The sequence below is a fragment of the Neovison vison genome, chromosome 12 (genome assembly GCF_020171115.1).
Source record: "Neovison vison isolate M4711 chromosome 12, ASM_NN_V1, whole genome shotgun sequence".
Classification (NCBI taxonomy): domain Eukaryota; kingdom Metazoa; phylum Chordata; class Mammalia; order Carnivora; family Mustelidae; genus Neogale; species Neogale vison.
This window is the reverse complement of record NC_058102.1, coordinates 51,571,261-51,598,474: the sequence shown is the minus strand read 5'-3', so window position 1 is coordinate 51,598,474 and position 27,214 is coordinate 51,571,261. Positions and strand designations below refer to the sequence as shown.

Sequence of the window (27,214 nt, the reverse complement as noted above, 5' to 3'; positions counted from 1 at the left end):
AAGATCTTAAATTAGCTAGAGAGAGTTCTGATTATGGGGCTCTGTTTTAGGGATGGAAGAATTGCCAAGTGGATTGTGGGGGTGGGAGCAAAGAATGGATTGGATTAAGTAGTATACAGAGGACGTAGAATAAAATATTCCGTAAGGAGGGCATAACATGTGGGAATCCAAAGCAAGTAAGTAGTCCTTATGAGTACTTAAAAGTGTTTGTACTTCTAGCAGTAGGAAAAACCGATCCTAAGCAGTACTTCCTTCTTGTTTTCTCTTCTCTTTCTTTTTTTTAATCAGTTAAATATCTTAGAGAGGTAATTGCACAGATATGTGTTAACGGTTGGTCATAAGTTCCTGGAACAGCATTAATTTACATTTCGGAAGAACCTGAGACTCTTAAGAGCTCCTGAATACTTTATTTAAAGCACTAAAGGCAAGGGATAGAGCTTAGAGTGGGATAGGGATTGATTCGTAGTTGGGCTAGAGCTGAGGAAGAGGCAAGGTTTCCCGTGGAAGGATGATTAAGCACCACCACCCCCTCCCCCATTTGGTTGAAGCTGTGGGTCAGCAATAAGATAAGGTAAAAAGAAGGGACACAGAGGCAGGGTTGGGATGAGTCAGAATCTATGTCAGGCAGCAGTAGGGTATGAGAGATTTTATTCCTGCTGAAAATTGCCAGCAGAGGAGTTACTGGACGTAGCCATCATGAGATGAGTAGGAAACTGTATTGAGTTAAAAAAATTGAGATTAATGAACTCTAGTCTTAAAAGGTTTTCATATTTTTTCCTTGGAATTATTTTATGTTTTAGATGGTATTTTACTTTTTTTTTTTCTTAAATTCAATAGAATTTCTAATGTAAGATTTTACAAAGGATTTTGGATTAGTTTCAGTCTTAATTAGTTAAGTGAATTTACTTTGTATTTTCAAATGCTGTGAAATCTGGTATGGCTTGTTACAACCAATGATATATTTTGGGCTGCCACTTCAAAAAAAGAGCATTAAGCAGGAATTTTACCCCATAAATAAAATTTTAAGGTCTAGATAAAACTTTTAAATACTATTTTTAATAGTGTTTATTTTTCTCAATGTAACATTAACTCATGCTCATGATTTAACTAATGGGAAAAAAAAAAAGGAGAAAAGCATTTCAGATTCACCACCTGAAGTTAACCACTCATTTTTGGTTAATTTTTCTCTAGTCTTTTCTTATGTTTTCATCCCTGCAATTAGTATCACTATAAATTCCAAATATTTATTACTACAAACGTTATATATTATTTCCTTAAAATTATCATAAGCATTTTGTCATGTCATTGTTCAGGTTTTTGATCTTCTTTTTATCATTGGGTAATATTTCTTTACATGATTGTATTGCATTATATTGGTTTGTGATTTGTCAGTATTATGAAAGCACTCTAATCTTTGCATATTGTATTTGATTTTTTCTTTTTTTTTTTTTAAGATTTTATTTATTTATTTGGCAGACAGAGATCACAAGTAGGCAGAGAGAGAGAGAGAGAGGAAGGGAAGCAGGCTCCCTGCTGAGCCAAAAGCAGAGGCTTTAACCCACTGAGCCACTCAGGCACCCCTGTATTTGATTTTCTGATTGTTTACTTAGGAAAATAGTTCTAGAAAGAAAACTACTTGTTAAGGAGCGTTAACTTTTGTAAATACTTTGGGTATGTGTTGCCGAACTACTCTCTGATTTGGAATGACCATGTTAGCACAGTCTAGACAAAATTGGTGTTTTTATTTTATTTTATCCAAGTTCTAGCATAAATATGGAAGAACCTCACTGCAAAGCTGATGTCAAATACTATGATCATAATACATATATTGTATGCTCTCCACTTCTGGAGAGAGATCTGTCACACCTTTCATGTATTTGTGCTATGGTTTCTCCAGCGGCACAATTAAGTTCTTGGATTCAGGAGTAAATTGGCCAAAGGGAGCACAGAACTCCTAGGAGTGTAAGCTAATTGTTCCCCAACTTCAAGTGCATTTTAAGCACAATATGAGTAAATGTTTGGTGGAGTAAAATGAATGAATAAGTAAACCTCAATAAAATTTTTCTTTATTTTCTTGAATTTGATACTTCACATTCCATTCTTATTTTATTTCTCCTACTTTCTCTTTCAAAGGAAATTTAAATAAACATAACAATTAATTTAAATAATTTAAACACTCTTTCTCTGAACTCCCAGTGTTTTTCTTGAACTTTTTTCATTTTTTTCACTCAGAATTTTTGAGAATGAAAGTTTGTTTTGATTTGTGAAAAGTTAAGAGGTCCCTCTGGTGGAACATTTAAGAAATACATAGCATTAAATTTTCATGAAAAGACATAGACTTGTTTTTAAGTTAAAACAGTGGAAGCTTTGTATGGTAACTTTCCAACTAAATGATGTAATGAATTGGTGGTTCATTTTCAAAACCTTTTTAAACTTCAACACAATGAGTACGTTTACGATTTGTGAAGAAAGCACTAGGAAAGAAGATAGCTGCAAATGTGCCAAATTATGCGGGCTGGATAGACTTTTATGGCCCAGGTTGGCATGCTAATCACTGTTAATAAAATTGTGTCTTTGTGGGAAAATAAATGTTCTGAGAAATGGAGTGATGGATAAGTTTCTTAATAATTATTATTTATTGGGGCCTCTGGGTAGCTTAGTCTGTTGAATAGCCGATTCTTGGTTTCAACTCAGGTCTTGATCGCAGGATTGTGAGATCAAGCCTGGAGTCCAGCTCTGCGCTCAGTGCAGAGTCAGCTTGTCCTCTCCCTCCACCTCTGCTCCTCTCCCTCTATTCTCTCTTTCTCAAATAAATTAAATCTTTAATAAAATAATAATAATTTATCAAGTATAATTTATCTTAGAATTTTCTTAGTGTCTCTGACGTCACAATGACCCAGGAAGGTAGGTGGTATCAAACTCAAGTTAAAAAGAAACTTAAGCTCAGAGGGATTTAATGATCACATCATCCAGCTAGAAAGTGGTGAGGCTGGGAATAGAATTAAAGTGCTTTTTCTTCTCACTATACTGTTCTGCCTTTTAAATGGAAGGACTGGGTTCATAACCACCAGCTCCGTCTTTTGAGTGAGCAAGAGACTGACCCTGAATAAAGGTTAAGATCTGAAGAAGTGATCAAAGTAGATAATATCTGTATAGATGACATACTTTTTCGCTCCACTTGAGGTTATACGTAATAGCTAGGCAGTAGTGCAGTCATGATCTGATCCCAGGCCTGCTTATTTAAGGATCATGTTATCACTGAATCATCAAGAATTAAATCATATTTATTATTGTATTGATTTTCGTGTATCTTACTTTAATTAATTTCAAAGGTAACATGTATAGCATATGTCATGTCACAGTTAAACAGAATATTCCCGTACTGGAAAGCCACAGAGTTATTATTACCATGTATATTACCCATTCTGTGAGCTGTCCAATAGGTTTTTAATTCTTACTTGACTTCTCCCTGTATCAGCATTTCTTTCCCTTTTTACTAAGGGTTTGTAGCATTATTTAATGAGCTGAGTCTTTTACATGAAACAATTATTGTTTTTATGCTGTGAAACTGTAATCTAAGTTCAAAGCACCTCATGTGAGTTTTTTAAAAAAAATGTTTCTGCCAATTGTTTTACAAATAAGGTAAATTTGGAACTGGGAATCTTCAGTGTGTGTGTGTGTGTGTGTTCACGCATAGTATGTTAAAATAGATTTGTGAAAGATTTGGGGAAATATGCTTTGAATTTAGAAAGATTTAAATGAAGCAGTCAGCAATATGTTGACTGGGCTATTGCCTGTAAGTAAGTAGTAATAATTGTAATCGACTTGCTTTAAAAATTAGTGTCATTATCATCAGTGATTAGAAAATGAGCATTGTATGATGCAAGTATGCCTTACTCAGAGGTTGGCAAACTACAGCCCTTGGGCCTGTTTTTGCATGGCCTTCTAGCTGTGGTTTCACAACACTTTTAAAGGTAGCTTAGAATATACGTGGCAGAGACCTGAAATGTATATGGGTACAAAGCCTAAAGTATTTTACTCCTTGATTCTTTACAGAAAAGGTTGGCCTGCCCCTTACCTTACAGCTTTTGAGGTAGCTACAAAAAAATGAATGATAGGGACGCCTGGGTGGCTCAGTTGGTTAAGCGGCTGCCTTCGGCTCAGGTCATGATCCCAGCGTCCTGGGATCGAGTCCCACATCGGGCTCCTTGCTCGGCAGGGAGCCTGCTTCTCCCTCTGCCTCTGCCTGCCTCTCTGTCTGCCTGTGCTCGCTCTCTCTCCCTCTCTCTCTGACAAATAGATGAAGAAAATCTTTAAAAAAAAAAAATGAATGATAAAATACTTTACCACTCTTAAAATCAGGGAGCTGCTATGCATGCTGTAATGTTAGCATGAGTTATTTAATTAGCATAGCCAGAAAAAAAATTCTGCTTTTACTTCTTCAAAAATTCTGTTTTATAATACTGTAGGACTCTGTTTACCGTGTAGAACATTTGTGGAAGTAATGGTCTGTCTTAGACCTTAGTACTCTATAAATTTTTTAATGAGGTTTTAAATAAATTACCAGTTGTTTTTTGTATTTTGTGTATTGATGTTCCATGGTTCTGTTGTATTCCACATAGTAAGTGGATATTAGCTGGTATTAACGTGGGGAAGGAAAACAAAATGAGAAAATAACAACAGACACTCTTTTCTTACCCTTATTATTTTATAACTAAAAGTTTTAAGCTCAATGTTCCTCCACATACTTATCTTATTAGAGTAGGTGTCCTTTTTAGTATGAACCATTATGTACATTTTTAAGGATAAATAATGAAGACAGTAAGGCTCCTTGTAATACCTTCAGCCTTCTAAAATTTTTGTATTTAAAATACACAACTAAAAAATTTGGAAATTTGTTTTTACATTATTTGAAACTTAAATGTCTAGTCTAGCCTTCAGAGTTCTGTGTAATAACACAAAAATGTCATTATATTTTGCATATTGTTGTAATAGAAGCTGAAGAGCATATATGTAAACACAGGTAGATACAACATGTATGTTTCATTGGTTTTTTAAAAATATCCATGTCTTAATGATTTCACTTATATGTGGGATCTAAAAAACAAACCAGTGAACAAACATGCAGAAACAGACCCATAAATATAGAGAACAGTTGTGAAATGAATAAGTCATAAGGATGAGGAGTACAGCCTAGGGAATAAAGTCGGTGGTATTGCAGTGGTATTGTATGGTGACAGATGGTAGCTGCACTTGTAGTGAGCATAGCATAAACTATTGGGACTACATTAAAAAAAAAAAAAAAACCTTCTGCACAGTGAAGGAAACAATCAATGAAACTAAAGGCAGCCTACAGAATGGGAGAAGATATTCGCAAACGACATAACTGATACAGGGTTAGTATCCAAAGTATATAAAGAAGTTAAGAGACTCAAAACTCCAAAACCAAATAATCCAATTAAAAAATGGGCAGAAGACATGAACAGACTTTTTTCTCCAAAGAAGACATCCAGATGGCCGACAGACACATGAAATAATGTTTAACATCACTCATGATCAGGGAAATACAAAACTACAATGATATATCACCTCACACCTGTCAGAATGGCTAAAATAAAAAAACATAAGAAACAACAAATGTTGGTGAGGATGTGGAGAAAAAGGAACCCTTGTGCACTGTAGGTGGAATGCAAACTGGTACAGACAGTGTGGAGAATAGTGTGGAGTTTTCTCAGAAAAGTTAAAAATAGAACTACCCTATAATCCAGCTATCTCACTACTGAGTATTTACCCAGAGAATATAGACATACTAATTCATAGGGGTACAAACACCCCTATGTTTAGAGCAACATTATTTGTAATAACCAGGATTCGGAAGCAGCCCAAGTGTCCATCAGTTGATGAATGGATAACAGATATGGCATATATATAATAGATAACGTAGGTGCATACAATGGAATATTACTCAGCATTAAAAAAGAATGAAATCTTGCTACTTGCAAGGACACGATAGATCTATAGAGTATAGTGCTAAACAAGATAAGACAAATACTGCACGAGTTCACTCATGTGGAATTAAGAAACAGAACAAGTTAACGGGGGAAAAAGAGGCAAACCAAAAAAATGCATTCTTAACTACATTAACTACATTCTTAACTTCCAACTACTTTGGAAAAATAACTTTTCCAAAATAAAAACATTTAGTGAGAAATGGCATTGTTTTTCATTTGTGCATATCTTTTTTAATCTTTAATATGTAGAACAAACTGAAGGTTATCAGAGGGGATGTAGGTGGGGGGATGGGTGAAATAGGTGATGGAGATCACTTGTGATGAGCACTGGGTGATGTAGGGAATAGTTGAATCACTATATTGTACACCTGAAATTAGTATTACACTGTATGCTAACTAACTGGAATTAAAATAAAAACTTAAAAAAAAAAAACCCTATACATGACGAAGAAGAATGAGTGCAATGTTTCCAGCTCCATGGATAACCCATATTAATCTTGCTTTGTGGATTTTCAAAGCCCTCTGTCTCTTGTGCTTTATCTAATCCTAATCCTTGCAATGTAACCAGAAGTAAGTTCTCTTGACTTTGGAAGCAAATGAATTTTAGAGCAGATGAATATGTGTTCTGTTTTTGTTATGCACAAAGTGAATTCTGGTAGCATTTTTATAACAAAACCATAATTGCCTGAAATTATTTTTGTATAATTTTATTGCATAACATTTTAAAGCAATGTTAAAGCTTAAACAAAAAATCAATTTTTTTTAGTCATGGAGTGCCCTGCGTTGGGTTCCCTGCTCAGTGGAGGGGGGTCTTCTCCCTCTCCCTCTATGCTCACTCTTTCTCTCTCAAATAAGTAAAATCATAAAAAAAAATTTCTAGTTACTACTTGTAAGTACAGATTTTTATAGTTATATATAAATGGCATATTGCTTTACCTTTTAAAAAGATTTTATTTATTTGAGAGAGAATGAGAGAAAGAGCATGAGAAGGGGGGAGGGTCAGAGGGAGAAGCATACTCCCTGCTGAGCAGGGAGCCTGATGCAGATCTAAATTCCAGGACTCCAGGATCATGACCTGAGCTGAAGGCAGTCCCTTAACCAACTGAGCCACTCAGGCGCCCTGTTTTACTTTTCTAAGCATATAGCTGTTTCGCTCTCGTAGGACAGACTTTCTTTCTTTCTTTCTTTCTTTTTCGGTTAAAGATTTTATTTATTTATCAGAGAGAGAGAGTGAGTGCAAGGTGGGGCAGGCAGAGGAAGAAGCAGGCTCCTTGCTCAGTAAGGAACTGATGGGAGACTGGATCCCAGGCCCCTGGGATCATGACCTGAGCCAAAAGTAGGCATCCCTCTCATGATCATTTCTAAATGCATAGTATTTCCTTGAAGTAATCTAATGTATAAACTGTTTGTCAATTATTAAATGCTTATTATTGGTGATGAATTTTTTTGATTTTTATAAATAATGATGAAAGACCACATTTTTTTTTTTTCTCTTTTTAAGATAACAGGTCACCTGTAGTTCTCTTTACCATCTAAAATCCTGGTTGGTAGTTACACATAAGTAATGATGCCTAGCAATAGTAGTTTTGCTTCATAAAACTTTTTACATTTTCGAATTTGATGTAGTAAAAACCAACTTGCCAGTTCCATATTAGGAAGTAAATCATACTAATCAAATGAAAACCTTTAATCTGTTGATAAAATACAATAGCTAGTACAAAATTCTTTTTTAAGGAGTGGGGCTTTTTTATTTTTGTTTTTTAGGGTGGGTGGGGGGCAGAGGGAGAGAGAATCTTAATCAGGCTCCACTCCCAGGGCAGAGCCCAAAATGGGGCTTGATATCACAACCCTGAGATCATGGCCCTAGCTGAAATCAAGATTTGGCCGCTTAATTGACTGAGCCACCCAGACTCCCCTTAAAGGAGTTTTTAAAAATGATGTCTTAACTGCTACTTTTAGAAATTCATTCTTTGCACTTAAAGTGCATAAGGATATAATACTGAATAGAAGATAAGCTCTGCGAACACGTGGAATTTTGACTGTTTTGGTTAGTGCTACATCTCTGGGTCCTAGAACAGTACCTGGCACATATTGGACCCTCAGTAAGTATTTGTTGAATGGAAAGATTTTTAAGGATATTTATTACAGTATTATTTGATATATTGAAATAATTGGTAATACTCTAAACATTCATTAGTAAGGGGTTGATTAAAGTATAAAATAACCAGCCATAAACTAGAAATGCAGTTTCCTGGAAAAAAGTAGGTTGTTCCATGTTTATTGACATTGACACAGTACTTCATTTTGTGATAGAAACAAGTGGAATAAATAACATCTATAAAATGGGATTCCACTTTTATTTTTAGTATTTTTGATTAAAAAATACATCATCTACCTATGTATAGTAGTTCTTAAACTTTATGGTTTCAAGACCCTTTAGCAGTCCCGAGGACTGTGAATGGCCTTTGTTTGTGGGAGATAGATAAATTTAGATATTTATTTATCTTACTAGAAATTTAATAAAATTTTAAATTTACTTATTTGTTTAAAGTAAGAATAATGAACTTATTACATGTTAACATAAACAATGTATTTTTTGAAAAATAACTTTTCCAAAATAAAAACATTTAGTGAGAAATGGCATTGTTTTTCATTTGTGCATATCTTTTTTAATCTTTAATATGTAGGTTAATAAAAAACAACTGGATTTTCATATCTACTTCTGTATTCAATCCTTTGTGATGTTTTGGTTGAAGTACATCAAGAAAATCTAGCCTTATACAGATATGTCGTCAAAACAGAATAAAGTATTTTAATAATCTTCAGATAATTGTACGTATTCTTCATCGACACTGTACCAGAACTCTGAAGAGGTAGTTTCTTCAAGATTGGTTGCAGTGTACAATTGGAAACCATATCAGTGATTTTTGTACATTCTGTCTCTGAAGTCCTTTGTTTGTTTTACATGTAGAATAGGTCTTTTACCTATGCAAGATTTTAATAACTCATGCATGTTTATTTGGAAAATACTGGTTTGCTATTTATGCAGATCTTCCCAATGTTGACACATTTCAAGATTGATGTCTTTAATTCTTTAATATCACACCTGTCTTATTGCAAAGGTTTTCAAGTATTGTGAAGTTGTCAAGTCATAGTAATGGATGCAGCTTTTTCCAAATTTTACTTTTCACTTGAAAACTTGAATGTTATGATTGGTAACAAAGTCAGCTATTTTTCTTGAGGTGACATGTTTGGTTCAATTCACTTGTTGAGAAAATGTCAGTGAAACAGCCAAGTCTGAATAGTTTGCCATTTGTTCATTTAAAAATAGGGTTCCATAAAAAATTTTAAAAAAGAGCTAATTCACTTTTATCACAGTGATGCTTGAAAGACAAATTATATTTAAAAAAATCCTCCAAATCTGTAAAAGTAAAGGAACCAAAAAGAAAACATAACAAAGTAGTAACTGTGCTTATCTTAGAAAGATGGGGAAATTGTTATTTTTTTTCTCCTTTTGTTTTTCTATAATGAATAATGTGTTTTTGTTATGTAATAGTTTCAAGAGTTATATAAAGATAAAAGTATAGTATTTATAGTATAACTTACAGATAGAGTCAAATGAATGTGAATTAAAAATAGTTAGTTCTTTTCTCCATTTTTCTTATTAGGATTTAGGCCCTGAATATGAAGATATATTTAATATTTCCTTGAAGTGGATTTTAGAAAATGGAAAAGATGTTGGAATAAGGTAAAGGATTTAATTTCCACTTTGACCATTTTATAATATAAGAAGTGATTTTGACTCTAAAGTCTCCTTAATTATTTTTTAACTAGGTGTGTTGGTTATGGCCCTGAGGAACAACTGACAAATATAACCCATGTGCAGTTTTTACAGTCCACAAGACCACAGATGTCTTTCTGGTGTCGTTTTCGACGTGCTTTTATTACTGTCACCCACAGGTTATTGTTGTTGTGCTTGGGTAAGTTGTTGAAATGAGAAAGAAGACACATGATAGTCTGGAATTTTCGTATCTGTTTTTTTACCAAATACCAGGGTTGAGAATTTACTTCTGTGATAGCTGCCATTATAAATCACATCCAGAAATCTTCCCTAAGGTAGAATAATATTGAAGTTGTCTTTTTTTTTTTTAATAATGTCATTATTAATCTAAGGGCTTAGAAAACAGTAGTATAAAGGGAAATGGAATAAAACTTTGTCATACTGATGCCTTTGGAAATAGAACAGGGAAATAGAAAAATCAAGCTTATTGTTTTAATAATAAAATATAAATTAAGTTCATTAAAATTATTTTTAATTTAAAAAATACCATTTACCTGCATTAAAATTTTCATTTGGATTCCTGGATTTTATGTGACTTTTGACTATAGGAATTTAGGAGATAATCATTTTTTTTCTTTGTTCCAGTCCTTTAAAAATAATTTTCCTAAAGTGTAATATGTTTACAGTCTTAGGAAACTTACTTTTCTTATGTTTTAATGTGACAAAGCAAAATGTTTGTGAAACAGTTATATTGTTTTTAAAAAAACAATTGAATTTAAATGTTAAGTTGTCCACATCTTGAAATGGTTTTTCTAAAGCGATTAAGTGAAACTCTGGAAAATGTTTAATACTAAATATTTAATACTAAATTTAAAATACTTAATGTTTAATACTAAAGCCATTAAATACTAAATGTAGTTGTGATTATGTAGGTAATTCAGCCCACTGTTTTGAAGTCTTACTCCATTATCCCTTATGGCAGTTAAAATAATCACTGTGCAACTGTCATAAGTTCTCCTTTTTTGCTTTGTTTTGTCAATATCAGATTTAACAAGTATAATGATAACTTTAGATTGCAATGAATATTAATGAATGTCACTGAGCACAATTTTTAAAACACAAAATATATAAATATTGCAGGTGTAGTGATGGTTTGTGTCGTTCTGCGTTATATGAAATACCGCTGGACAAAAGAAGAAGAGGAAACAAGGCAGATGTATGATATGGTGGTGAAGATTATAGGTATAAGTATTTGTAAAAATCCAAACCATTTCTTGAATTGTAGTTATGTGATAAATTACAGTATGATGTCCAGTGATTGATTCATTTGTAAATGTGTTATTTTTCAGATGTTTTACGAAGTCACAATGAAGCTTGCCAGGAAAATAAAGACTTACAACCTTACATGCCTATTCCACATGTACAAGATTCCTTAATACAACCTCATGACAAGTACGTTCAGAGTACCATGAGTTGAAGTAGGTCAGAATTTGGCATCTTCCGAAGTTATAAAGATTATATTGAGAGTTGTGGCCCTTCTCAAGTAGACCTGTTTTATTGTACAGGCTTTACTTTTTGTACTTTAAACTCTCCTTTCTTTCTAAATTCCCTTCTGTTCTCCTCCTGATTTTGAGTGGCATAATAAACAACTGGATTCCTAAATCATGATCACTTTTATACATTTTTTATTCTTACCAATGTTCACCTTATTTCCTTTAATTTCATCTTAATAAAGAAACAGAGACAGACAATAGCCAGTGATGTTTTACAAATAATGCCTTAAATATTTTGTTGTTAATGAAGATTTTTAATTAAAAGGACTAAATAATAACTTCTTGAAATGTAAGATGATTCCATATCCTACCACAGCATTTCTTCACCATAGCAACACCCCAGAATCAGTGGTGAAGTTTGGGGGGGAAGATTACTGATGCTACCTCTAGAGAATGAAATCTGAAGTGAGCTTTAGGCATCTAAATCTTCTTTGAAAAAAACCTCATAGGCAGTGACAAGGAGAACCAGAATTAATAATAGCCATTGCTTTCACTTACTAATACTTGAAAAAGATGACAAGCCAGGATGATAGTAAATTTGTCATTTTGTCACATGCTAGGAAAAAAATGAAGAAAGTCTGGGATAGAGCTGTTGACTTCCTTGCTGCTAATGAATCTAGAGTTCGCACAGAGACACGAAGAATAGGTGGTACAGATTTTTTAGTTTGGCGGTGGATCCAGCCTTCTGCCTCCTGTGACAAAATATTAGTAATACCTTCTAAAGTATGGCAAGGTCAAGGTATGTATTTTTAAACAATAACAACAAAAATAAACATGGTGTTTTTCTAATTTTTTTCAACTGTGAAAGTCTTACATGTTTAATGTAAAATAGTGCTGTTGAAACATATGAAGACAAAGCTTCCTTTGCATTTCCATTCCATAGAAGGAATTAATGTTAGTTTCTTACATATCCTTCCACTTTTCTCCTTGCAATTATGAACATAATGGTTTGTCTTTACCATAACAGAACACTACATACACATTACTTTTTTTCCTTTTTCACTTAAAGCAACTTAGTATTGTAGACCTAGCTGCATTCTATCCCCCTAATTTTTATGCAGATAACACGTAATTTATGTTTTACATATATATGAAACATAAAAAGTGGAACATAACTTTTTAACTGCTCTTTTTTCCAATTTTTGCTTGCCTGCCTCTTTTTCATTAAGACCAACCACCTGCGTATTCCTTGTTCCAAGTAGCTTAAATGACTGTCTATATTTTTCTCAGTGCTTGGATGGTTGTTAAAACAGGTATGTGTAAGGAGGGCTTGGTGATTGGTTGCTTTAGGCTCCCAAACCTCTACTAGTAGTAACTGTTAACCTCACTTGAATCTCTTGGATGGTTAGTCGCAAAATTAAATCTTGGAGTTAGTTTAATGTGCATTTCAGAACTAGTAGTCAGTTGAGTTTCTTTAAATCTTTAAATCTTATTGGATAAAAGTATATTTCTCAATGTTTGCTAAGCACAGTATTTATGAGAGAATTAAGTAAATTGTTTTGAAATTGCAAAAAAGTAAAATCCACTCCCTTTCTTCTCTGATTTTTACTTTCAAAGAGCTTGAATAATAATAGTCTTCAGTAATCATGGCATAAAAGTGATGATTTGATGATGCCAAGGGTGACACTAAACATTAAACTTCTTGTTTTAAAAGGTGTCTGCAGAAGGGTCCTTTGAGAAAAAAGAATGCAAAGCCAATGAGATCTGATTACATTAGTTGCCTGATTGTAATGGTTGTGTATTCTCAGCCTAATTTCTTCATATAGCTAGCAGTTAGTGCTCATATATGCCTGTGAAGTTCTAGAAAAGGTCATTATTTTGTTCATATAAATTTTTTTTTAATCATTGTAGTTGTCTTATTTTAAAGTGTGAGGTTTTCAAGATGAGTGTAAAGACAACTTCTTGACCTAGGTAATCCAAGTTGTTCTTATAAATTAGTAGGGGGGGATTGCTTCTTGGCCTTTTGGCTAAGTAAGATCAAGTATAAATTAGTAGAGGGGATGACAGACTCTTCAGTGTGTGAAATTGAATGTTCTGTATCTAGAATTTAAAACCTCAGATTATTATATTCATTTTATCATTTTCTCTAGATCGAAAAAGACTGTGTAAGTATGATACAAGACAATTTTAGGTCAGTTATAATAGTTGTAAAACTCAACATAAATCGATAGCTCTGAAATGTCCTGCTACTTTGTTTCATCAAAGTTCCAGTATAGTAAATGTTTACAAACTATATGCGAAGTACTGAGCTATCTTAATTTGAATACTTCTAAATGCGCAATGTGAAGAATTTTAAAATCAATCTCCCTTTTCTTGACAGTCTTTGACAGTCTTTGATTTTAAAAATGTTGCAGTGAATTAGTTACTGAATCTAGAAGGGAATTGAGGGTAAAAGAAGATGCCTGTTTTTAGTAAATTGAAAAAAAAAATAGTGGCTGAGATTATGTTATCCTGAAAGCCGAAAATCCAGAGGTAGAACCTAGTAGCCATTTGCTTGAAGGTTACTAATTCAAGTTTTTGGAGCGTTAGAATGGTAAAAGTGTGTAGACTCCTAGCAAAAGGGATTTGAGTTCTCCTAAGAATTTGATCATAAAAGGATTTGTTACAGGAGCTGAATAAAGAGAAGTTGGTGGAATTTTTCTTGATGATAATTGTCTAAATTGCCTCATGTAAGAATACATAGCTCTAATCTATTACTTACATTTTATGCCATTAAATTTATAGTCTACCTAAATATTATTAATTGGCTTTCTTGTAAAAAATATTAATACATAAATTAGTTTTTCTTTCATTTAAATGTATCTGGACACAAATATTGTGCTGAAAATAGGACTGTAGTGGGGGGGGTAGGACGGTTGTTTATGTGAAAAGATAGTTTAACTTATTAAGAGGCTTAATGTTTATCCTCTTATAAATAGTGCTTTAATTAAAAGATACATGGCTGGAGGATTGGTAATTATAGTAGTCTTTTGAATTCACTCCCACTACAAGCTGTTGTCATTTAATAGTATTTTTTCCAAATAATTGTTAAATAACCTGAGTGAATTTTAAGTTCATTTTCTAAAGGGTAGTTAAGTCTACATTGCATTCTTGCATAGCTTTAGTATCTCTAATGGCATTTTAAATCACCAGTTAAAAATCAAACCATACCTGCTGGGGAGAATTATTTATGTTTCTGACACATGTAGTCTTCAGAATAAACAGCATTCATTTGAAGGATCTAAACATACTTCCTGAGGTATTTGAAATCACTGTCTCTTTGCTTGTACCAGGAGGTGATTGCAGTTTAGTTGGGGAGACAAAGTATATATCCTAAAAATTGGTTTGATCTTCACAACTACGTTGTGATTAGAACTGGCCAGGAATAACTTCTCCTAGGTCCTTGGGTCTAGGCTGGGATAACATGGTATTAGTGCTTCCATTTTCACTGGTTCATTCCCTGCTGGCCCTGGGCAGTATTGGAATTTTAAGGAATTCAGATTGTCTACAACTAAAAGGTTATCCAGGAACATGAGCTGTACACCACCAGGGACGTCTGGGTGGTACTAGAGGTTCACAGACTTCTTTTTATTTATTATTTAAAAATTTTTTAAAAGATTTTATTTATTTATTTGACAGAGACAGAGATCACAAGTTTGCAGAGAGGCAGGTGAGAGAGAGGGGGGTGGAAAGCAGGCTCCCTGCTGAGCAGAGAGCCTGATGTGGGGCTCCATCCCAGCACCCTGAGATTATGACCTGATCCGAAGGCAGAGGCTTTAACCCACAGAGCCACCCAGGCACCCCCCATAAAGTTCATAGACTTCTTGATCTAGGGTTTGGCAAAGAGTTTTCATGTCTAGTGGCCATTGCCCCACCCCATATCAGGCACTGTTAGGACACTCACATCTCGGACATTTTTTTTCACTAGATACTTCTGAAATCTTTAATTGATACATTCAAATCTTTTTCTTTTCTTCCTCTTTCAAGTCTTTATTTAAATTCCAGTTAACATACGGTGTAATATTACTTTTAGGTATAGTAGTGATTCATCACTTTCATACAATACCTGGTGCTCATCACAGGCTCCCGCCTTAATCCCTGTCACCTGTTTAACCCATTAGTATACTCTGAGCCATAAACTCCTCTTTCAGACTTTCCTGCTTTATGTGTATGTATGTTTGTGTGTGTGTGTGTGTGTATATATATACACACATATATACATATGTGTGTATATATATACTTATTTAATTAGGAATTCCAAGACTCTCCAATTCTTTGATGTACCTACTTTTTCCAGTTTTTCAGTCTTCCTCCTATCTTTATTTCTTTTCCTGTCCATTTTAGTTTCCATGACCCATCCCTCTCTCCAGTCCTTTTCTTGCTGCTACCCTTAAGTCATTAACTGCCCTTCATCTTAGCCTGGCAAATTCCAACCAAGGATGAAAGGATTTTGTCTATGTGCAGGGAGCTGAGCATAGCAGTAGAAAAGCATATAGTCTGCAGACTGGTACGTCATAAGTAATCAACCTCAGTTAGGCCCTCAGTACTACCTGACTTTCATGTTCTTATCATATTTTATCAGTCATTTCACTTTCCTACTCAGTAATAATTTTAGATTTCTTTCCATCCTTTCAGACCTTTGCCCTTCTGTCTCCTAAATTCTCAGTGGATGACCTGAATAGAAGCAATCAGATTACCTGCCTCAGATTTCCATCACCAAGTAAATCCATGGCTAGAATCCATACTCACCCTCACCTCCTGTTGCATTTGAGGGGTTTTCTCACTTAACAAAGACCTGAGCCCTATTCTCCATAGGGTATGGTATTGAAGTCCTTTGGATCCCATCGGCTCTTCTTCTCAAGTCTCTTCTCTTACTGTATACTAAATCCCTGCCTCTATTGGATCTTTTCATTAGCACTTAAACATGCCGTACAGTCTTTCTCATCTTTAAGAACACACATTGTTAGAGGGGCACCTGGGTGGCTCAGTCAGTTAAGTGTCCGCCTTCGACTCAGGTCATGGTCCTAGGGTCCTGGGATGGAGCCACGCATTGGGCTCCCTGCTCAATGGGGAGTCTGCTTCTCCCTCTCCCGCTACTCCTGCTTGTGTGCCCTCTCAAATAAATAAAACCTTTAAAAAAAAAAAAAAGACACATTGTTGGAGTATACATTGTTATTTAGCTATCACTCTGTCTCTCTACCTATTTATAGCCAAATAGCATTAAACAGTTTACTTATTGTTTCTACTTTTAGCTCCCATTTTATTCTTCAGCTGACTCCAATCTATTTTGCACCCCCCCATTCTGCGGAAGTAGCTCTCAGACATCCATATTGCTAAGCCAAGTGGACATGTTCCCTTTCTGTCCTCATTTTACATAGCAGTGTTAACAGTTGCACCTGCTTTAAAATTTGCTTCTTGTGGCTTTGGAGATGCCACTTTCTTCTTGTTTTCCTGCTACCTTGACCATTTCTCCAGTCTTCTTTTCTGGACTGTCTTCTTTTCCTGGACCTCTAAGTGTTGGGAGTTTCTCATGGCCACCCTCTTTTCTCATTCTATCTGTCTTCCTTCTACTTATAGATGATCTCATGCTGTGACTTCATTTACCACAGATATGTTGATAACTCCCAAAGTGCTATCTTGAATTAAGTCTTCTGGTTTTCAGATTTTTATACCCACCTGTACAATTGTCTGCTGAGATATGGGCACCACAAATTCAGCATGTGCATGAATTTAGTATCCTCTCTCACCAAACAGACCTCCTCCACCGTTCTTGTTTAATTAATGATACCCTTTCTCAGTTAGTTCCACTATAAACCTGGGAGTTATCCTTAATTTTTTCCTTACCTGCCATGTATACTCTTTAAACAAGTCATAACAGATCTACTCCATATGTCCTCAATTGTATCCACTTTCCTCCATCAGCATTTCTGGCCTATGTTATCCACATTAGTATCATCTCTCTCTTAGACAACTATAATAACCTTCTAGCTGGTCTCCTTGCATTCACTTTTGTCTCTGTTTAATCAGTTCTTTATTTAACAGTCTTTTTTTAAAAAAAAAATAATTTTAAAAGACAGATCTCATCAAATTATTACTCTTCTGGTGCCTGGGTGGCTCAGTGGGTTAAGCTGCTGCCTTCGGCTCAGGTCATGATCTCAGGGTCCTGGGATCGAGTCCCGCATCGGGCTCTCTGCTCAGCAGGGAGCCTGCTTCCTCCTCTCTCTCTCTCTGCCTGCCTTTCTGCCTACTTGTGATCTCTCTCTGTCAAATAAATAAATAAAATCTTTAAAAAAAAAAAAAAGAAAGCTTGGAGTGGGGGCGCCTGGGTGGCTCAGTGGGTTAAAGCCTCTGCCTTCGGCTCAGGTCATGATCCCAGGGTCCTGGGATCGAGCCCCATGTCGGGCTCTCTGCTCAATGGGGAGCCTGCTTCCTCCTCTCTCTCTCTGCCTGCCTCTCTGCCTACTTGTAATCTCTGCCTGTCAAATAAATAAATAAAATCTTAAAAAAAAAAAAAAGAAAGCTTGGAGTGGCTTTCTGTTGCTCTTAGGGTAATGTCTAAACACTTTAATGCAATCTGCATGGTCCTCAGTAATCTGACTTCTCTCTCTTAAGGTTTATCTTTCTGTTCTCACTTTAGCCACAGCGGCTATCTTAGTTGACTTTAGTTGACCACACTTGATTACAGTGAGCTCTTTCTTGTCTCAGGGGCTGTATGTAAGCTAACATATTTGCTTGAAATGTCCTTTATAGGTCTTTTTACTCTGCCTACTTTTATTTATTCTTTATTCTTTAGGTCCCAGCATAAATTTCACTTCCTCAGTGAAGTGTTATCTGATATTTCCAGACTACCTTAAGTTACTTTCACAGCTTCCTGTATTATTCTTTCTTAAGATTTACCATAATTACAGGGTTGGTTTTTTTGTTTTTGTTTTTGTTTTTTTTGTGTTTTTTGTTTCTGACACGGTTTCTCACCTCTCTCACCCACTAAACTGCAGCCTCTGTGAGAGCAATGATTGTATCTCTGATGTACCTTAACTTTCAGGGGTCTGGCTCCCAGTAAAAGCATGCAGTGAATATTTTTTGAAAAGAGTGAATGACTGAATACCTTTCAACAAAATGGAACAGTGACAAATAGTAAAACTAATTTGTCTTTTGTAGCATTTCATTTAGATAGAAGAAATTCACCGCCAAATAGCTTGACACCATGTCTAAAGATTCGAAATATGTTTGACCCAGTTATGTAAGTATTATGATCAGAGGTATATGTAATTTTTATCTGGAATATTTGGAATATTCTTACAATGCTATGTCTGTAATTGAACAGTCTCTTTTACTTTTGAAACTCTACAGAAATGTTGTGTTTTCCTTTTCTTCGTCTTTGTTAAATTTCAGGCAAAGATTTGGCCAAAAGACCCAGATGTAGAATAATTTGTTAAACTTATACAAATCTTTGTAGGTACTATGAATCTCCACAGCAGATAAATGCTGGAGTCAAATGAATGTTACACGTGGTGATAAACAGTACCCCTTATTAAGTGTTTTAAGTCTCTTCTGCCAACATTCTTTGCCTCAGACAATATACATAAAAATACCTGCTATCTTTAAACTTCCAATCTCTAATTATAAAAAATTCTCTGCAAAGATGTACATACACACTTTCCTTCTCTAAGTCCTATTTGTCCATGCAGTATTTGAGAGACTATTCTGTTCATTCAATATTTGAGAAACTTTTCTTTCTATATAATTATAGCAGCACATGCACCCAGAGATTAGCACTGGCAAAAGTTATTGCCTTAGAATCTTTAATATTTCATATGTAAGCTGTAATAATTTTTAGAATTTGCTTCCTAGAGATGAGTGCTTATTTGTCCAATGATATGACAGGTCAGATTCTGTTTTGTAAAAAAAAAAAAAAAAAAAAAACAAAAAACCTGATTTATATGTATTACAAATACAATGTCCATAAATCTCCACTGATAACTCACTTATTTCAAGAAATAATTGATATGAGATTCCAAATGAGTGACAACAAAATTGGAAATGTGGGGAAGCACTGTAGTAACAGCCTACTGTTAGGAAATTAGTGCTGGTTTAGTATTTTGTTACCTGAGATGAAGATTTATGATTTCAAGTGTAGCCGCTTTTCCTTTGTCCCACCATCTGTATCTCATGAGTAAGACAAATACGTACCATTGTAGTAGGAAATCTTAAGGCTCTCATAATAGTAAGTGACTCTTGGTGCAGAATGTTTGTGCTGTATTATTCTTCCATTATTTTGAAGAAGAGAAGCTCAGAATACACCATTTACTAGGAATTTTCCTAAAGGTTAGGAATTTGAAAATATTAAAAAAAAAGAAGTAATATGTGGGGCGGCTGGGTGGCTCAGTCGGTTAAGTGTCTGTTTTGGGCTCAGCTCATGATGCCAGAGTCCTGGGATCGAGCCCCGAATCGGACTCCCTGCTCAGTGGGGAGTCTCCTTCTCCTTCTGCTCATGTGTGCTCTCACTCTTTTTCTCAAAACAACAACAACAACAACAACAACAAAAACAACAATTAAAAAAAAAAGACTATTTGGGAGAAAGAGTAGGGGAGGGGCCCATGCGCACACATGCAGGGGGTGAGGGAGAGGGAGAAGCAGGGTCCCCTCTGAGCACGTTTTCTAGTTTCCCTCTGAGCATGATTTCAGGACACTGAAATCATGACCTGAGCTGAAGGCAGATGCTTAACTGACTGAGCCACCCAGGTGCCCCAACAATACTCAACTTTTATGAGTTCACTACAACTCATTAAAGTATTAACACTTGCTAAGAAGAAAAAAAATGATAATAGGTACGTAAGATTTCAGACATAAAAATGAAAGCACAGTTATTCTGTGATGGGCCAATCCTTCACTGCCTCAGTTCTGTGTTTTCTTACATTGGAAAGTGAGAGAAGGTCTGGGACTGTGAATACTAATTTTTTTTAAAAATCTATCTACTGTTAATAACAAGCATTTACTTAACTACTTACTAGTTTTTTAACAATATGTGATTTTGAAACTATTCCCATTCTGGTAGGATATATATGTTATAAGAGACAAGACTTTATTGAGTTAGGAGTAATCTTGTTGATTTTTGTTTTCATTAATTTTTTAGGGAAATAGGGGATCAGTGGCATTTGGCAATTCAAGAAGCAATTTTAGAAAAATGCAGTGATAATGATGGCATTGTTCATATTGCAGTAGACAAAAATTCACGTGAGGTAAAGTAACTTTTACTGTTGAATTCTACATTTTGGATTTGTTGCTATTAAACTAAAACTTTCTCTTTTCTTTTTTTTTTTTTTTTTTTTTAATATCACAGGGTTGTGTATATGTTAAATGTCTGTCTCCAGAATATGCTGGAAAAGCTTTTAAGGCATTGCATGGCTCTTGGTTTGATGGTAAGAAGTTTGAGTATTACGAACATTTTGAAAAGATAAATTATGGCTTACTGTTAAACTATACCAGATTTTAAATTAAAAGAAAATTAGGTCAGCATTTTTAGAGTAATTATTTAAGATTACTTTATTTGCATATTGTGTTCATACGTCTTTTACCACAGTTTGTTTTCTATAAATATTAAGCACATTTTTACAGATCTAAAATATTATTTTTATCTTACAACAGGGAAATTGGTTACAGTAAAATATTTACGACTAGATAGATATCACCATCGCTTTCCCCAAGCTCTTACTTGCAATACTCCCTTGAAGCCATCAAATAAACATATGAACTCTATGTCTCATCTTCGTCTTCGGACTGGCCTAGCCAATTCTCAAGGAGGTTCCTGAAAAGACTTTCTTCCACTCCTAGGACTGGTATTTACAATAGGAAAATTCCTGTTTGGCTTCCTGTCTTCCTTTTAAATGCTTTTTGTATGTAATATTTTTATTGAATACAGCTCTGTTTGAATGTTCCAGAAATCTTAAGGTTCCAAAGGGACTTAGCAGTGAGGCAGCAGTGCTAAGTGGTCAGAACAATTGTTTCATTCAGTTTTTGGAGCTCAGTTAAGCCAATGCATTTAAGTTTTGCATGAGGAACATTGACTTTATTAAGCATTTTCAGATGTGGTGATTGTGTTTTTGCACCACAGAGTGTTTGGATAACCACACAAAAGCATGGTGAAGAGGCTTCTTGTATTTCCATAATCTCCTGTGAACTAATGTTGTGAATTTTTGTATACAGTCACCTGCATAGTTCCTTACCAGGCTAATGTGGTAAAACTGTTAATTTCCCAGTTTAACCTTAGGTTTCTGTTGCTTGTAAGAGATTCATTTGTTACAGCTGGAATACAGGAAAACTAATTTGGGTTTAGCAGTTACATATAAGCATAGGTGGGTGTACATGTACTTAACCTGGCTTTTGTATATATGTATAAATGCTGATGGTGGCGAAAGTAGTCTTGTTTTGTGAGGATGTCTGCATTAAAGCAGTAAAATAAGCTTCCTATTTTATTCATAATCTAATGTGTATATATGTATGTGTATATATGTGTGTATGTGTATATATATGTATGTGTATATGTGTATATATACACACACATATATACCTATGGCTGTACTATCACATAGATCAAACAGCCAAACACCTGGAAGTATTAGATACAAGTTTAAAATATCTTTTATAAGTTTTATATAAAAATGTCTGAGTATGATTTTGTGTGAAAGTTCCGATCTCAGTTGTAATGGATTCAAATTTATGTGAGCAATAAAGATGCAATTGGCAGATATTGGAAAAGTATTTTGTGAAAAGCTGTATTTATTATAAATACTAGGACTATGACATAGTACTATTGGGATTAAGTCACTTTCCCAATCTATTTATAATTTAATGAAATGTCAGCTCCCCTGTTGTATGTCAAGTTTAAAGCAGGGCATATTGCTGCAGCAAAATGTGTATTTGAAAAATTATATTTGAAATTTTGGGTCATGACAGCTTGCAATATAGTAAATGCACGAGTGACCGTCGCTTTGTGCCTCGGTATTTACCTTGTTTCAGTAAAGTTGCTTTATTACTGTTTATGATTTCAGATTAAAATAGATGCTGAGCAGAGTTTACTTGTAATGTAACAATTGGCTTTTTTTTTTTTTAAATAACCTGTTGATATATCCTTGTCAGTCCAAATGAATATGTGAAACAGCTGGAATTGTACCAATTTTGATTTTGTTTAAAGCTCAGTTTCCTTTTTGTTTAATTGTATATGTGTTGGGTTTGCAGCATGAACTTGCACAGATAATGCACGTTTTCTGGTTAAGTAAACATGATGCACACTGTTCTGTAACAGAAAACCCTATTGTGCCTTACCTGTGTGCTTTTGTGGGCACCATGTTTATGAAGAATAAAAAATGATTTGTTATCTGAAGAGAATAAATTTTAAATTCTCAGTTTATGTTTCAGATGCTAAAGTGTGAAAATATAAATATATATATAATATATAATATAACCAATCTTTCTGTATTTTATGTGCATCATAGTGATTTATCTGAGCTTAGTGACCCCCATCTTGTGACCTGTTGCAAGAGTGAATGTAAAAAATAGTTGTGGCATTTTAAAAGGTCGCCTTTTGATGCCGATGCATCTTTTTTTTTCTTGCTTCTAAAACATTTTATGTAAACATTGTACATTTATTATTGTAATATATACTATTATGCAGCTTATTTTACCTGAAACTGTTAAGCCGACCAAGATCCCTCCCTGCAAGACAGATGGGAATGTGTATAATAACTAGATACTTGAGAAGTTCTGAAGTTTGATGTAATCTGTTACTTGTCCTGTTGAAAAAAAGGAAAAATTCTAATTAAAAATTTATTAGGTTTTTTTTTTAATGTGTCTTGGCTTTTAAAAAAAAAACTTTTTAAGTGCCCTGTGTCTTTATTTTTTTTAACCAGTGAATAGATGCCTTTATTTTAAATCTTCTTGGGGATGTGTAAATATATATATGCTCATAAAGATGGATGAAGACCCTAAAGTTAATTTTAACCATCCATTCTTCAGCATCTTACTTTTCTTTATGAAAATGTCTTTTTCTAACTCTCAAGTGTATGGATCAAAGTGAGGCAAGACTATAAATCAGCTGTTATCACTAAAGCAGCACTGTTTAGTTTAGACATTTTTTCATAGCAAGACTTTCTCAAAAAAGGAAGCCATTCTTTTATACATTCTGTTTAAAACTCCTTATCTCATTATAAACCAACAGTTTATGGGCTAGCCTCTGAATAGCATTGCTTTAGAATTTTTGATGGTTTAATCAAGTAAAAAGAAGACTTGATTAGTCATTCAGTTGGTAGACTCTTATTTAAAATCGCTAACGAAGGTTAGGCACTGTTACATGTTAGAGATGCAAGGATGAAAAGGACAAGGCCAAAACCTCAAGATGGTCCCAGTCTAGAGGAAGAACATAAAACAGATAAGTTAAAAGATAGTGTGGAAAATATAGTGAGAGAAAAAAGCAGAAGAAATTCTAGGAGTATGGAGAGGCACCTTATACTTTTTTTTTTTTTTAAGATTTTATTTATCTGTTAGAGAGGCAGGCAGAGGGAGGCTCCTTGCTGAGCGTAAGGAGCCTGATGTGGGACTTGAACCCAGGACCCTGGGATCATGACCTGAGCTGAAGGCAGACACTTAACAAACTGAGCCATCCAGGCCTTCCACCTTATTCGTCTTAATAGAGGGAGAAGACATTAGGCAGATGCGATAATAGTTGAGCCATATTTTAGTTCAGTTTCACATGTATTAAACGTGTCTTAATTAGTATAGGTATAATAGTACGTTTCCTCTCCTTTGAGCTCTTAGGGGAGCTCATAAAAATTGATGCGTGGAACCCGAGTTTTTATAAAATCCATTTTCATATTCATTGGTCTGTTGAATACCTTGTGAATGCTGAAGCCTGATACTCGACTTCATTACATTTTCCTTGTACAGTCTTGACTGTTTGGATGACAAGCTGTGAGCTCTGAGTGAAAAATGATTTATTGTATCATATACCCAGAATATTTCCTTTAATAATATTGACCTGGCAGTTCTCACTGCTCCTAGTAATATCACATTACTATAGGTCATCTACATGGCTTCTTCGCCCTTTTTTCCTAGACTTATCTCGGCAAGTCACTTCTTCCAGATGACTCAACAGAGGATGCTAAATCAAGCAGGATTTGGGCAGCTGCTCTTTTGGAAAGGATGCTGAGGAACAGGTACTTAAGAACTGAAAATAATTAGAAACCAAAAGTTTGTGGTTTAAAGAAACTGAATGTCCAGGATGCTCATTCTCTTGGTTCAGTAAGCATGAGTAGCTACTGCCTCTAAGCCTCATTGGAAAATCTTTATGACCAGAAATATCTCCTGATGGTGGATTTTAACACCTGAGAACCTCTGCTAGGGGCAGCAGGATAGTCATTTTGTTGATTCTTAGATTTTAAAACTCATAGAACCTGTGTCCTTAGATTTCCTATATCTTCCATGGGTGGACATTGGAGGCTGGCACATGCTCCTGAAATTGTAAAGAAGGTTATTTAGGCATAGAGAGCAGATAAAAAAAGATTGATGAGATATAACCTACTGCATGTACAGAGTACCAGCAGTATCTTACAGTTCAATTACTGAATATAAAAGTGGGCAGTGATCAGATGGTTTTGTAGGTCCCATTATGAAGTTTGGATGTTGGTTGTTTTGTTGTTGTTATTTTTTTTAAAGATTTTATTTATTTATTTGTCAGAGAGAGAGGGAGAGAGAGGGAGAAGCAGGCTCCCCGCCGAGTAAGGAGCCTGATGTGGGACTCGATCCCAGGACGCTGGGATCATGACCTGAGCTGAAGGCACCGCTTAACCAACTGAGCCACCCAGGTGTCCCTGGATGTTGGTTGTTAAAGGGAGTTCAAGTGAGGATTTGTTTTGATGAAAAATGGAGAAAGGATTTGACAAATAAGATAAAGTGGGAAGGACTTAATTGGATATTGGGAGATAAGTTGATGTCCAGTTTTCTAGTGTGGGAATTCTAATTGCAACATTTAGATGGAAAAGATAATTGAATTTTTGGACATTTTGAGGTTGGGATGCTTATGGAAATATTCAGGTGGATGTTCCTAGCAAATGATTGGATTTCTAATTCTGTGGAGAAAGATCTGAGCTAGATACAATTTGGGTGTTAAAACCAGGAAAGTAAATTGGATGACCCAGAAAACGAACGAGAGAATCCATACAGAGGCAGAAATTGAGTTCACTACCAATTCTGCCATACTTAACTGTATGGTTGGGGATGGCATGAAGTATTCAGGAAAATTTGAAACAAATTAGAAGGTGGAATTTTGAAAAGTTCCTTGGTGTGAAGTTGAAGTGGATGTTGTATGACTTGGGCAACTGGTTAGATGGTGGTGACGTTTCCTAAATTACGGGTTACTGGAGTGGGGATGAAGAGGTCAGTCAGGGTGCTAGGTAAGATTTCTCAGAATTGTAGCAGTTAATTAAAAATAATCCTCCGAGGGGCGCCTGGGTGGCTCAGTGGGTTAAAGCCTCTGCCTTCGGCTCGGGTCATGATCCCAGGGTCCTGGGATCGAGCCCCACGTCAGGCTCTCTGCTCAGCAGGGAGCCTGCTTCCTCCTCTCTCTCTGCCTCTCTCTCTGCCTGTCTCTCTACCTCCTTGTGATCTCTGTCAAATAAATAAAATCTTTAAAAAAAAAATAATAATCCTCCGACTTTTCTAATGTAGAACATTTTTGGAGGAAGGGCAAGATGGAGCTGTTTAAGAATTCTCCTTTCCAAAAACCAGAACTGTTAACTTACATAATATTCCAACATTACCTATGATTCTCTGATATTGATTAGAAATTTTCCTGGTTTGTAGGAAAATGAGATGTTGAGTAGATCTACAAACCTATGATTGTCAAAAGAAAGAACAAATACAAAAGTTGGTTTTAAACATAACTGTTCATAAGTGGTTTGCCATATACCCAAGACTAGAAGCTTGCTTGAAGCTGTGTATTATACAGCCTTCATAAACTAGTCAGGTGTTCCAGGCCTGGAACCATTTCTAGGCGACTTCATTTCTGCTTTGATCTGTTGAATTAATTTAAAAATTTAACTCCTAAGGGGCAGTGTTACTTTTGTATTTCCAAAAAGTTGCAATACTTCCTTTTACTGAAAACAAAAAACCAAAACAACCCAAAAAATCCCCCTACTACTGTGAAGGTTTTAGTGGCTTTTCATTTCCTACTGAATAATAGCCAAGTTTGAGTTGGTATTCAAGGCCTGCTTTTATTTAGACCAGTGCTTGTCCAGTACAAATATAATGCCATGTGTTATTAAAATTTTATGATGGTCACATTAAAAAGTAAAAAACAGATGAAGTTAACTTTAATACATTTTATTTAACCTTATATATTCAGGATATTATCTCAGCATGTAATTAAAAATTTTATTAATGAGTTATTTTATATGCTTTAAAATCTAAATATATATTACACTTACAGCTTGTGTGACTTACAGTGCTAAAAGTTACATAGTTGGTCACCTTATTAACAGGCCGTCTCAATTCAGATGCTACATTTACACTGAAAATACTTGATCTATGTTTCGATTTTATAACCTCTACTGTTGGAAAAATTAGATTCACATATCCAAGTTCTTCCAAACATACATAGAAGTTTTCCTATAGCTGAATCAGGTATCAATTTTTAAGTTTACATTAATTCACTTTAAAACTTTAATTCTTCAGTTATAGCAGCCATATTTTAAATGCTCAGAATCCAAGTGTAGCCAGTGTCAGCCGCGGTGACAGTGCAGGTCTAGACCAGTACCTTTCCAGCTGAATCCCACTTACTTTGCCTCTGTGCTCCAGCTGAACTGCACTGCTTGACTTTCACGGACATACCTAATTATTGC

At 34.9% G+C, this 27,214-nt stretch overlaps 1 protein-coding gene across 3 annotated transcripts in view; it reads left to right on the top strand.

Annotated features, from left to right (window-relative positions):
• The window catches only part of LEMD3 (LEM domain containing 3), a 77,684-nt gene that overhangs the window by 39,222 nt on the left and 11,248 nt on the right, over positions 1-27,214 (top strand). For 2 of the 3 annotated variants that reach the window (XR_006381385.1, XR_006381384.1), the window contains exons 5-13: positions 9,680-9,759; positions 9,846-9,991; positions 10,933-11,034; positions 11,142-11,244; positions 11,906-12,084; positions 18,483-18,564; positions 20,458-20,563; positions 20,665-20,743; positions 24,432-24,532. Coding sequence is in view for 1 of the 3 variants with exons in the window: in XM_044228359.1 (XP_044084294.1) it covers positions 9,680-9,759; positions 9,846-9,991; positions 10,933-11,034; positions 11,142-11,244; positions 11,906-12,084; positions 18,483-18,564; positions 20,458-20,563; positions 20,665-20,743; positions 20,970-21,133 (1,041 nt within the window). In the remaining 2 variants the exon portion in view is untranslated. Of the gene's footprint in view, positions 1-9,679; positions 9,760-9,845; positions 9,992-10,932; positions 11,035-11,141; positions 11,245-11,905; positions 12,085-18,482; positions 18,565-20,457; positions 20,564-20,664; positions 20,744-20,969; positions 23,168-24,431; positions 24,533-27,214 lie in introns of those variants that run through there. The other variant, XM_044228359.1, reaches the window with a different exon arrangement.